The sequence below is a fragment of the Triturus cristatus genome, chromosome 2_1, assembly GCF_964204655.1.
Source record: "Triturus cristatus chromosome 2_1, aTriCri1.1, whole genome shotgun sequence".
Classification (NCBI taxonomy): Eukaryota; Metazoa; Chordata; class Amphibia; order Caudata; family Salamandridae; genus Triturus; species Triturus cristatus.
The window spans coordinates 820,591,011-820,603,261 of record NC_140581.1 but is presented as its reverse complement, the minus strand read 5'-3'; the positions used below and the strand labels follow the sequence as shown (position 1 = coordinate 820,603,261).

At 47.9% G+C, this 12,251-nt stretch overlaps 1 protein-coding gene across 1 annotated transcript; it reads right to left on the bottom strand.

The window, feature by feature from the left end:
* Positions 1 to 2,128: 2,128 nt before the first annotated feature.
* Positions 2,129 to 11,365, bottom strand: LOC146865918 (cryptic protein-like). Its single transcript, XM_085640785.1, has 6 exons — positions 10,641 to 11,365; positions 9,779 to 9,828; positions 9,517 to 9,672; positions 4,855 to 4,969; positions 3,634 to 3,743; positions 2,129 to 2,690 (listed from the first exon to the last, which is right to left on the bottom strand). Exons 1-6 carry the CDS (start codon positions 10,652 to 10,654, stop codon positions 2,569 to 2,571), a joined length of 567 nt encoding a protein of 188 aa, XP_085496911.1. The 5' UTR covers positions 10,655 to 11,365; the 3' UTR covers positions 2,129 to 2,568.
* Positions 11,366 to 12,251: the final 886 nt, after the last annotated feature.

Sequence of the window (12,251 nt, the reverse complement as noted above, 5' to 3'; positions counted from 1 at the left end):
TATGCAGTGAATTTCAGTATGCAGCAATGGGGGGCATGCGTTTGGATGCACATATGGTTAGGGAAGACAGGTCTACTCTGCAAGCGTAGGCACAAAAAAAAGTGGAGAGTTCTACAAGGGTACTGGCCCTTCTACGACTACAGTTCGTTGACAGCTGTCGTTCACTGGTTTGGCCCTTTGCTGGGATGCTTGAGAAGTGCATAACAGAGTGCCATGAACTGCCATGTGACTCCTTGCCACTCCACTAACATGAACTAACATGCAAGTGGAATCTCAGGTCCTCATTACAATGGTGTCATTAACACTGATTCTGCTGGTACCAGGAGCTAATGACTGAAATGGGATTAAGAGACGTTAGGGAAAATTTCCAATGAAAAGGTGAAAACACATGTGAATCGTTGTGCACCCCCATTCTTAAAGTTATTTTCATTCCATACATTTAAACTCAGAATAGTGCTGTATTACTGGGCCTTGTGGTATCTCTATGTGTTATTCCTGACGCCGTTTTCTGGCACCTGTTGTAATGAGTACTTCAGGATTATCCGCCAAAATGTATGCGCCTGGGTGTCTACCCAACACCAGATTAGTTTGTCAAACACGGATCCCAAGCAGCTTGTTCTATAGTTATTGTAGCCTGGGAGCTGCCCCTTCCTGCTCTCCCTGCAGAGCATCAAGGTGGTTTGCTGAGCTGCGAGACTTGTTCATAAATGTGCCCACAAGTATCTGGCTTTACTCTCTCCCATAAAAACTCATGTATTTGATGGAGGGCTTGCAGGCTGCCCTTGCAAGCAAAAAATCCTCACAATTACCCTCAGGCGGAAATTTAGAACTAAATCAGAGAATCTCAGCCACTTCCACGACACAATATGGAGCACTAAAATACACCAGAATGCCATCTTGTTACTCAAAAATGAATATGTATATATTCTGGGCTCCACATCTTCCCTTAACGACCAGTCCTTCCTTCTACGTCCTGGTAGAACAGCTTGCGCAGAGCAACAGGGTAACTTCTAAGTTCCTCTCCACCGCCCCAATAGGATGCTCAGAAGAGAGCATGGAAAACTATTTGCCCCAAAATCCACTTGTGCACCTGTGGGCAGGGCGCATTTCCACGCGAGGTTCTGACCACCAGATGCATTCTGCACTGCTATCATCAGGTCTCTAGACAGTTTTCCCAACAGTTCAACAATAAATAAAAAAATAAAGCATTAAGCTCCCACTGCAGCACTACGTATACAACAGAGCACTTTGTGCATAGAACTAAAGGCATGCGGTAAAAAGCAAACACTATAGCACCAAACAAACAGTGCTGCACTAAACACACAATAAAGAATTAAGAAAAAACACAGATACGAAAGCACCAGTCACACACACAGCAGCACTAAATACATACAGTACTGCACTACAAACACAGCAGAGGAAACACACAATATAGCACTTAAGACACTTGCATCAGCAAGCACATTTACACATCACCTAGCATACTGCACTACCGGTCCAACCACACAGCACAGACCCATATATAACACAGCACCAAGCAGGATATAACTAAACACAGCACCAATCACACGACACTGACCTAAAACCTCATAGTGTAAATCCACACAATGCAACACTAAACACACATGATAATGCATTATGCATGCAGTGAAGCACTAAACACACACTTTACGGTATATAAGGCACACAGAATAGTAGCAAAGATATCTACACACGCCACCCATCACACACATTACAATGCGGAGTACAAAACAGAGTAACACTAAACAAAGAGCACAGAAATAAAGACACCGCTAAGCAAACAGCGCATCTATAAACAGACAGAAACTCAACAGACGTGTACAGCGCCAGAAACACAGCCCAACACTAAAGAGGGACAATGTGTTAAAGCATGCGCAGTGCACCCCAAACTCAAAGTGAAGCATCAAGGAAGAAGTATCCCTCCAAGGGCCTGCTGTAAACTTTGGCTGATGGGGTACTCCGTCAAAACGGGGAGGACCCAGAGTGGACTTTATGACCTCCAGTTCAGTACTAATTTGTGTTAACTAATTGAGGGTCGTTCTTACCACCAAATACAGCCCGCCAAAATCATCGGTGTCATGAACATCATGTGCCAAACATCACAAACTTACAAGTCAATAATTTATTAGGATAATAGGACAATATGTACATAAAATTACATCTATTTACAAGCCTGCCCTTCTCTCACACTAGGTAATGTGAGCAGCTCTTTTTCGCAGGTAGACTCGATGTTTGTAATACGGCTGTATCAAGTGCAGGAAGTACTGTGGCTGGAAACACTATAGAAACAGCTCTGCTTGTCTGGTTGCGTCCGAGGAGAAACGCCTCGCTGCACCGTTCAGTCAGACAACATCAGAGACCAGCTCGGAGGCGCCTGCACCCCAGACCCCAGCTAGGCTCCGGGGACGCGTGCTGCGCGAGGCCACGGGTAATAATGCGCGTTTATGATTTAATATTCTCTCCCGCCTCGGCGTCTCCCATACATACTCATCACGCGAGGAGGGCGCCTGACTGGCCCACGCCTGAATCTCAGCGCCGAATCGTCTCTCAGTGTACTTGCAGACAAAGCAATAACCATATTAACGGAGGGGCCAGGAAGGGGATGGGCGGCCGTGGCCTTGGACCATCAGAGCTGGAATGGAGGGAGTTTCCTGTCTCCACGGCATTACCTGGAACAAAAGAAAGGCAGAGTGAGCCGGCTGTTTAAATGGAAATCGGAATGACGCATTTGAATAGGCGATGCCCTGGCTGCGAGCGGCTTTCTGAAGCACTTCCTTTCAGACCTTCCCTCCCCCATGCTGCCGCCTCACCTAGGCCCAGATCTGAAAGACCCGTTAACGCTTTCAACGGGGGGCACTTAATGAGGCCGGTAGTTTGAGGGAGCAGAGCCCGACGGCCATTCATATGGAGAGGAGACCGGGGGCTTCCCAGAGCCCCCACTGTTGACCATGAATGTGCCCGCCAAAGGCAGGGACATATTCAGCATGAAAGAACTCATTTCAAGCATAGAAACTAAAACAGCCAGGGGGATGCCCGACTTTGCAAGCTTTCCAACAAAATTGGGGAATGGGTGATCCTGGTTATAGTATCAACAATGCTGAGTTAATTTAACATATTTTTGTGACGATGGAACGGCGATGATTAGAACCATGTTGTGATGTATGTTTGGCGTGCTGGATTTAAATGGATATATGAATTTATCAGCAACACCTTTCCAGTGAGCCCCAAACGAGTGCTGCGGCATTTCATTTGCTTCACTCGACACGTGTTTTCTGCGGACGTTTACGAAGTCCCGGATGATGTTTCGTTCGGGCGCGGTTCAACTTTTTAAATGCTGTTCATTGCTTGGTAATAAAATGGGCGCCCCAGTTTAAGCCCACGTTTTAAGAACTATGCGGAGTTACATTCCAACCTCAATATCTAATTTCGGGATTAAAACAAATCGTTAGTCAAAACACGATTAATTAAGAAAAAAGACTTGTTCGGCCTACATCAGTTTAAATAAAGACAACACTACTGACAACACTACGGAAAGGGCTGTGATTGTTGTCCTCTACTGCGCATGCGCATTTGTAGAATGACGCTTGTGTGACTAAGAGCATCGCTTCTTACCGCAGTTCTCCTCGTGCGCCCGATGGAAGCAGTGCAGGAGCCCGAAGCCACACCGACACCAGGAGCATCCCTTCATGATCCACTGTCCGTGTGCGAGAACGCCACAGTTCCTGCGGGTGGAAACCAAGGTCTTAGCGTTTCAACTCGTAATGACTGCCGGCCACGGAGGGTCCAATGAGCACCTCCTCGGACACTGACAACCTTCACCGCCTACAACCTTATTTCCAGTCACTAATGGTGATGTGTAAACAAAGCATGCTCGGAAGCACATACTGACCCAGCCAAACCTTTGTGAATCGGGGCCAACATGTAAATTAAAAACATTATATGTACAAAAATAAAGATTTAGGAGTGTGTCTTTCCCGAAATGCTTCTGCAGCACTTTTGACTGGTGCTTGAAACGCATTTAAATCTCAGCATTTGCCTGACTCAATGAAGCCGTCTCAGAGCAGAGGCACTCAGTACCCGAGGCATTATCTTATTTGTATTTGATAACTGGGCCGTAATGCCATAAACTGCACCATTCGACCCGAATGTCGCCGAATAATGATATCTCATTTTTTGTTAACTACGAGTGCTTTGTTAAAGATGGTTCTCTACCTTATTTGTTGATTAGCCCATAGAAGTGTTCAAAATAATTGTATGTTTTGGCCGGTAATATTTTTTATTTATGTGAGTACCCTGTCCTTTTCTACCCTAAGACCCGCCGTCGCCCAACAACACACGTTAGTGCCTTCTGTAGCGCTCACAACTGTATTGACACCATTCATACCAACAACTCATTATAGGACACACCCTTTTGTTCAGTTTTAACTACTTTGGAGTCTGTTCTGGTACTATTTTCAGTCTTAGCCATTGCTCGCACAATCTTTTATGGCCACTACCAAAGATCAGAGCAGAATGTTCTTTCAAAGGGGAAGGGGGTTGCAGCGTCCTGCTACTTTAAGAGCTGTGGTCAAAAAGATTCAGGGGTGAGTCTCACAACCACTAAACGTTTTAACAAGCGTGGGTGCACTGCCTGGCTTCATAAGAACATTACCACTTGGCAGCACCATTAATCAGTGTATTCTTCGTTTGGGGATGCCAAGAGAGAAAGCAGGATGAATCCTCAAACATTACCAAAGAAAAGCAAGTTCACTATTTAAGGAACACTTTAACCAGTGGGACGCGAACCCACCAGGGCCCGGGCCTCCCTCCCCACTCCAAGCCCCCGGTACTCACCTGGTGCGAATGTCGTGCTCACAGTGCCTGCCACTGAAGTGCTTGGGGCAGATACAGAAGCTGCCGAGGAAGCAGGTCCCCCCGTTCTCGCAACATTTCATGTTAGGGGTGTTTCCTAAAAGAAGTAAAAAAGACAAGCACAGGCATTTACCAAACAGTATTCTGTAAACTTTGAGCAGTAGAGATGGATTTCCGTCCCATCAATTAAACTCAATCTGAGAATACGCTAACAAAAAAGAGACGCCATCTGGAGCTGCGGCCATCTTGGAATCCACGGTCTTCAGCATTCAGGGGCGTCCATCCTGCAGGGACCGTTTTCGCACACACCTGCTGTAGTAATTGTTACAGGAGAGGTGGCTGCTGGGACATCTAAGTCTCTTCAAAAACCGACAGAAGCGAATCACCTCATAAGCAATCATGCAGGGAAACGAATGTCTGCATGCAGCTTCGGGGGAGGGTACCATGGTGGTGCTGGCAGCCGCCCAGTTTGCTTATTCGTCAAGTGCATTAAAAATGAACAACAAGTAATCCTTCCAAATGCGGGATTCTATTCACACCTATGTAACCATCATCACCCCCCACCCCAAAAAAAACAGAATACATGTAACGCTAGACAGAACAAAACACCCCATATATATATTATTTTAAACAGCAGGTTAACTCATATGTGGCATACGAGTCTTTGGCTTGTAAAAGGCAGTTAGTATTTGATAAAATGCAGTCGATGAAAGCAGTGGCTGGCCTGATCCGTTGGAGAAATACTGCGGGACAGATTTACTGTTCTTTCACGCAATGCATGGCAGTAAAGGAACCTGCTGAGCTGTGCAGTGTCCAAGAGAGCAGAAATGCGCCATATTTACAGAGATATGGAGCATTTCTGCTCTATTCTTATGTACTGCCTAGTGCCAATGCAAGGGTGCTTGTGTTACAGGCAGTATTGTTTTTGTGCAACAAAAACAGTCCTTGGAGGCACGTTCCTCTTTCTAAGTATGCTGCAGAATGCAACGTAGGCGGGAAAAGGAATTAAAAAGGACAAATAAGATATTTCTCCTTGTTATGCTCTGTCGGGTAGATGCACCATTTTGGCGCAAACCCAGGTTTGCAAGTCTTTGTACATCTGGGTTTGCGTCTAAATACATGGGCGGATGCCTAGGAATGCCCATGCTTCACCTATGCAACACCTACCCGATGCAATGTAAAGCAAAGTGGCATTTTCCGCTACCTTGCACTACTTTGTATTTACTAAACTACTCAAAGTGACTTTGCGTGGCTAAGTAAGTACCAGTTAAGTGCCTTCAATGCCTTGGGACGACCTGTGCCAAGCAAGGACAGCGCATGTCCTTAGTAAATTTGCCTCTAAGTATGATTTTCATTAAGTTGTTCCATCTCTGTGATGGCAACGTTGGCAACTATTTTGATTGACAGGAATGCGAGCAAGTAACCACCAGTGGCTGAGATTAATACAAGCGTTCCAGCCGTCACTTGAGTTTGTTTCTCAGAGGTACATACTGGAGTGAGGAGGCATCATGATGTGGGGATCCACAGGGTGGAAGTGTCAGCACCTGCTGCATCTCCCGAGTCTTACAAACATCAGTGTTGGCCAGACTCAAGTCCACAGCTCAGTGCTTAAGAAAGTTGACAATTTTGGATAGTACGAAGTTCCAGCTGAGGGTGTAAATATCTGACGACCCGGGGGCTTCCACTCCAGTCAGAATTTCGGAATTTACAAAAACAGATGTCTTTTTAGCGCTCCTACATTTAACTTAGTGGGGAGATAAAGTTTGGGATGAGGCCCCTAATAATTCATTCAGTGTACAGGTGACAATGTAGATTATCTCAGATTGGTCCTAGTAGTAGAAGGGAGTGACTCATAAATATAGCCCAACATTCACAATGGCAAAAGGAACTCAAGTGCATTCACTCTCGATAATGTCGTTTACATTTCATAGTATAAGCAATGTTTGCAGGAATACGGTGCCATACCCCCTCAGAGTCGGCTCAGGACCACCCCAGCAGGACCAGAACATCTGGATCACTGGAGAATATTAGTAACAGCTCCAGGGTAACTCAGCATCACTACCATTAGAGCACCCCCTCAAGACCAGAAAATGAGGGTGCCCGGGCACCATTCGATAACTTCAACTTTACAAGAGCACCCCAGCAGCATCAGAGCACACAAGCAACACTGGAGCACCTAAATAGCACCGGGGTGACCCTCTAGAAAACTGCAGCATCTCAAGAGCACCCCAGCAGCATCAGAGCACACAAGCAACACTGGAGCACCTAAATAGCACCGGGGTGACCCTCTAGAAAACTACAGCATCTCAAGAGCACCCCAGCAGCAGCAGAGCACACAAGCAACACTAGAGCACCTAACTAGCACCGGGGTGAACCGCTAGACAACTACAGCATCTCAAGAGCACCTCATCAGCATCAGAGCACACAAGCAACACTAGAGCACCTAAATAGCACCGGGGTGACCCTTTAGAAAACTGCAGCATCTCAAGAGCACCCCAGCAGCAGAGCACACAAGCAACACTAAAGCACCTAAATAGCCCCGGGGTGACCCTCTAGAAATCCGCAGCATCTCAAGAGCACCCAGCAGCAGCAGAGCACACAAGCAACACTGGAGCACCTAAATAGCACCGGGGTGAACCTCTAGAAAACTACAGCATCTCAAGAGCACCCCAGCAGCATCAGAGCACACAAGCAACACTAGAGCACCTAAATATCACCGGGGTGACCCTCTAGAAAACTGCAGCATCTCAAGAGCACCCCAGCAGCAGCAGAGCACACAAGCAACACTAGAGCACCTAACTAGCACCGGGGTGAACCTCTAGAAAACTACAGCATCTCAAGAGCACCTCATCAGCATCAGAGCACACAAGCAACACTAGAGCACCTAAATAGCACCGGGGTGACCCTTTAGAAAACTGCAGCATCTCAAGAGCACCTCAGCAGCATCAGAGCACACAAGCAACACTAGAGCACCTAAATAGCACCGGGGTGACCCTCTAGAAAACTACAGCATCTCAAGAGCACCCCAGCAGCATCAGAGCACACAAGCAACACTAGAGCACCTAAATATCACCGGGGTGACCCTCTAGAAAACTACAGCATCTCAAGAGCACCTAATCAGCATCAGAGCACACAAGCAACACTAGAGCACCTAAATAGCACCGGGGTGACCCTCTAGAAAACTACAGCATCTCAAGAGCACCTAATCAGCATCAGAGCACACAAGCAACACCGGAGCACCTAAATAGCACCGGGGTGACCCTCTAGAAAACTACAGCATCTCCAGAGCACCTAATCAGCATCAGAGCACACAAGCAACACTAGAGCACCTAAATATCACCGGGGTGACCCTCTAGAAAACTACAGCATCTCAAGAGCACCTCAGCAGCAGCAGAGCACACAAGCAACACTAGAGCACCTAAATATCACCGGGGTGACCCTCTAGAAAACTGCAGCATCTCAAGAGCACCTAATCAGCATCAGAGCACACAAGCAACACCGGAGCACCTAAATAGCACCGGGGTGACCCTCTAGAAAACTACAGCATCTCCAGAGCACCTAATCAGCATCAGAGCACACAAGCAACACTAGAGCACCTAAATATCACCGGGGTGACCCTCTAGAAAACTACAGCATCTCAAGAGCACCTCATCAGCATCAGAGCACACAAGCAACACTGGAGCACCTAAATAGCACCGGGGTGACCCTCTAGAAAAATACAGCATCTCAAGAGCAGCCCAGCAGCAGAGGACCGCAGCACGTCCGGAGCAGTCAAGCATCCTTCCTTACAGAACTTAAACTATCGAAGACTACTCAGCATCAAAGCACCGTGGCATCAGTAGAGCACCAGCACCTTAACAGCAGCACAGTATCCCTCCAGAGAAGTAGGGCAACACAAGGGCTCAACAGCAGCCTAGGAACACCACAGCATCACCAAAGTACCACAGCATTGTCCAATATCTTCAATGCTACCAGAGCACCCTCTAAGCATCAGTACACCCCTGCAACACCAGAGCACCTTAATCGCACTGGAGTACCCGTCCAGAGCCACAGCATCGCAAGAGCACAGCTGCACCGCCTTAAACACCCAGCAGACGTGACGCTGCCGGAACACCATGGCTGTCCTCAGCTGCAAAGCACTACAATATTCCCACACGGAGCATGCGCATCAGCAGAGACTTTTAAAAGAATCATAACACCAATTCGCAGCATATCCAGCACTATGGAAGTGTCACCACACCGCTGCACAGTCCTGTACTTAATGTCCAGCCACAGTGGGGTAAGGAAACTCCAGAGACCCCCCCCCCCCCCTTCAAAGTACGAGCAGGTGGGTCCCAACGCTCCGGCCCAGTCCGAAGCTCTATGGCCACGGACTTGCCCTTGAGCGGCCCCTCCCCCGAGCACTACCGTCTATGCGCGGAAAAACTGTAAATACGTTTGCCCTCTGAAGAAACGCCCCTGTAGCTCGCGGATTTTCTCCTTATAACACTAACACATGTGCGGGCTGAATTTCTCTGCCAGCCCGCTGTATCGATGGTTGGACTTTATCAGCAAAGGCCCGCAGTTTGCAGGCACTCTATACCAAACAGGCCCTGCATAATCAGTCAATGGCCGCGCTGCCCCTGGGGGTGACGCCTCACTTACCGTAGCTGGGCCCCGTCGGCGCTATGTCCGCTCCAAGGCGGTGCTGCGCGCGCCCACGAGCACGGCCCATGGCGTCCAGGGTCCGCTTTAACTTCTCAGAAGACGAGCTGTGGGGGTCCGGATCCTCTTCCGTTATACAGTTGTCCCCTTCACACCCTAAAAATGGAAAAAGTGAACACCCGCAGTTTAATATAAAAAAAGAACAAATACATAAAAAACAACAACGAGAATGTGCTTCAGGTGAAAAATACTTTAGCCTCACCTTGTCCAGGAAGGATCTCTTCGAAGGAGAGGAGCAGGGCCAGCAGCAGCCTGGAAAGACACAACGGATACCGACCATCAGGCCCCACTTAAAAACCAGCGAGAAAGCTAATATTTCACCACGGGGGAGGAAACTTTTTAAAAAGAAAAAAAAGTACTAAGGAAACGTCAGATACGTGTGTTCTTAATGTTGTAACACAGTAGCAGCTCACTAATATTTCTGCATAATCACTGTGACACCCTCCCATTTCTCATATGTGAGGTCCTGATTTGATCTAAAAGATACTTTTTTTTATGGATGTTGCATGAAAGATAAACATGACATTTCTCTGCAAAGTGTCTGTGAAAGACTTACTCACATTATTTTTTGTACACGAAACAGTATTTAAAACAATCTAATTAATAATGATTCAAGGTCATCAGGGCAAAACTCTCTGCAGAACAGAGCTGGCTCTACCAGGGGGACCCCTGAAAGGCTGGGGCCCTGGGCCAGAGCCCACTTTACAAGCCTTAAAACGCCCCAGGCTACATGAAACCGGCAAACCATTTATATTTTGATAAACTGCTTTTTAAACAGGTTTTGGGTTGATTTTTCTGAAATGCATATGGCAAGTGGGTGACACAGTGCACTGCACACAGGGGATAGACACTGGGACACCTTAATTGTGCAAAGTAAACCGAGGCAGTGTTCTCGAAATATACTGCGTAAACGCCAAATTCTATATTTAGGAAAGTGTCACGCTCTGTTTTTGCGGCCTTATATTCCTCACTCTAAAAGCAAGACAAATGGTCCCTCGGTCAGCACAAGCATCTCTTTTTACTGCTCTGAGTCCGTAGTGTTGACGGTGAGAGTGCACACTTACCTCACGCCGCGCATTCCTCGTCTGTCCTGGTTCTGTGCACAGAAGCAGATCCCGTGCCCAGGAGCGGCGATACCTCTGCGTCTGTTTAGGAGGGAGAGAGGCACCTGGGGCACTGCTACCCGCCAGGCCCTGTGCAAAGAGGCAAGTGCTGTGCCCAAGAGAAGAGGCCTCGGGGCGCCGGTGCCTGGGCTCAGGGTCTTGCGTGTCTCTAGAGATCTGTTCGGCGTCCAGATAGCAGCGAGGCCCGGTGGTTGTCAATATACCCGACTCGTGCTCAGTGCGGTGCTGTTTTCAGGAAAGGTGAAAGCCTCAGCACCAGCGCGTGCCTCCCAGGGTACACAGGTAGGGGTTGCGACCAGAAATAGGCTCTTCTGTGTCCTTGGGTGAACGAAGTCCACTGGTCCTGGGAGCAGACGCAAACTCCGTATCCAAGAGCGAGAGAGGCCTCAGCCTGAAGGTGTACCAACCCAAGTGTCCAGATAGATGCAGGTGTTTCCCCAGGAGCGAGTAAAGCCAAAGGGCCCCTATGTCACCGGGTCCAGGGTGTGGAAGTTGTGTCCAAGAAGGCGCGAGACCTCAGTAGGAGAGGTAGCAGGCCCCGCGCACAGACTCAGGTGTGGTGTCCAGAAGTGAGCCAGTCCCAGTGACTCTCCGTACCCGGACTCAAAGCCCTCCAATGGGCTCCACTGTTTGACTTTCCGCTCGCGCACATCCGCCCGCAGCTGGTTCCTCGGCCTAGGATTGGGCCCACCCACGGCAAGGTCTTTAAAGTCAATTAGCGCCATCCTGCGCTGCCCGACCCCCCACACGGCTCATTAGCTGCACAAAAGGTGCGGAGGTTCATGCATGAGATTAACATTAACCCATTCACACTGGACTAGAATCCCGTCTCTTGCTTGGTTTGTAGACACAGCAAATGTTACAGCAGCAGAAAGCAAGGCTTTCTGCTGCTGTAACATTTGTAACAGCGCCACCATTGAGTTAGCTGCTGGTGAAGATAGATGGATACCTTTTGCAGAGTGCTGCAAATGTTGTGGAATGGGTGCTTGCTAAAGTCACGAGATTTTAGTAAACCAGTTTTGGGAGGGTGATACTGGAATTGAAAGCATGTTAAGCATTTTTTGGCAAGGTGACGTGGTGCACGCTGTGTAAATTGTTTTGCGACGGTGACACAACTTTTCTGTATTAGTGAAGTATTTTTGATAGTAAGGTGTATTTTGTTTTGAGAGGACATTTAGCCTTTTCGAGGCACGTTTTCTGGGAGGGCGAACCAATTCTGGCAGCGTGATGTGGATTCGCTGGGAGCGTGTGCCTTTTTTGGAGGTTTTCAGACGTTGAAGGAGCATTTTTCTGTGTCTGATAATCAGGTTGAAGTCCATGGAGGTGAATCTTTGGAGAGAGAATGATCCCATAGAAGTAAGTGGGAGCACAAAGCTTACAAATGGAAGAACAAGCATTGGCAAAGCCGATAGGTCTGGCCTATGCAAGAGCTATTGGCTTAGGCAATGTGTTATACCATGTTATACACCAGTGTGACTGCTATTCAGCAAGGCTAAACATTTCTGGTGTACAGGAGAGTGTCATGGAATGGCATAGAATGGAGCAGAGTGG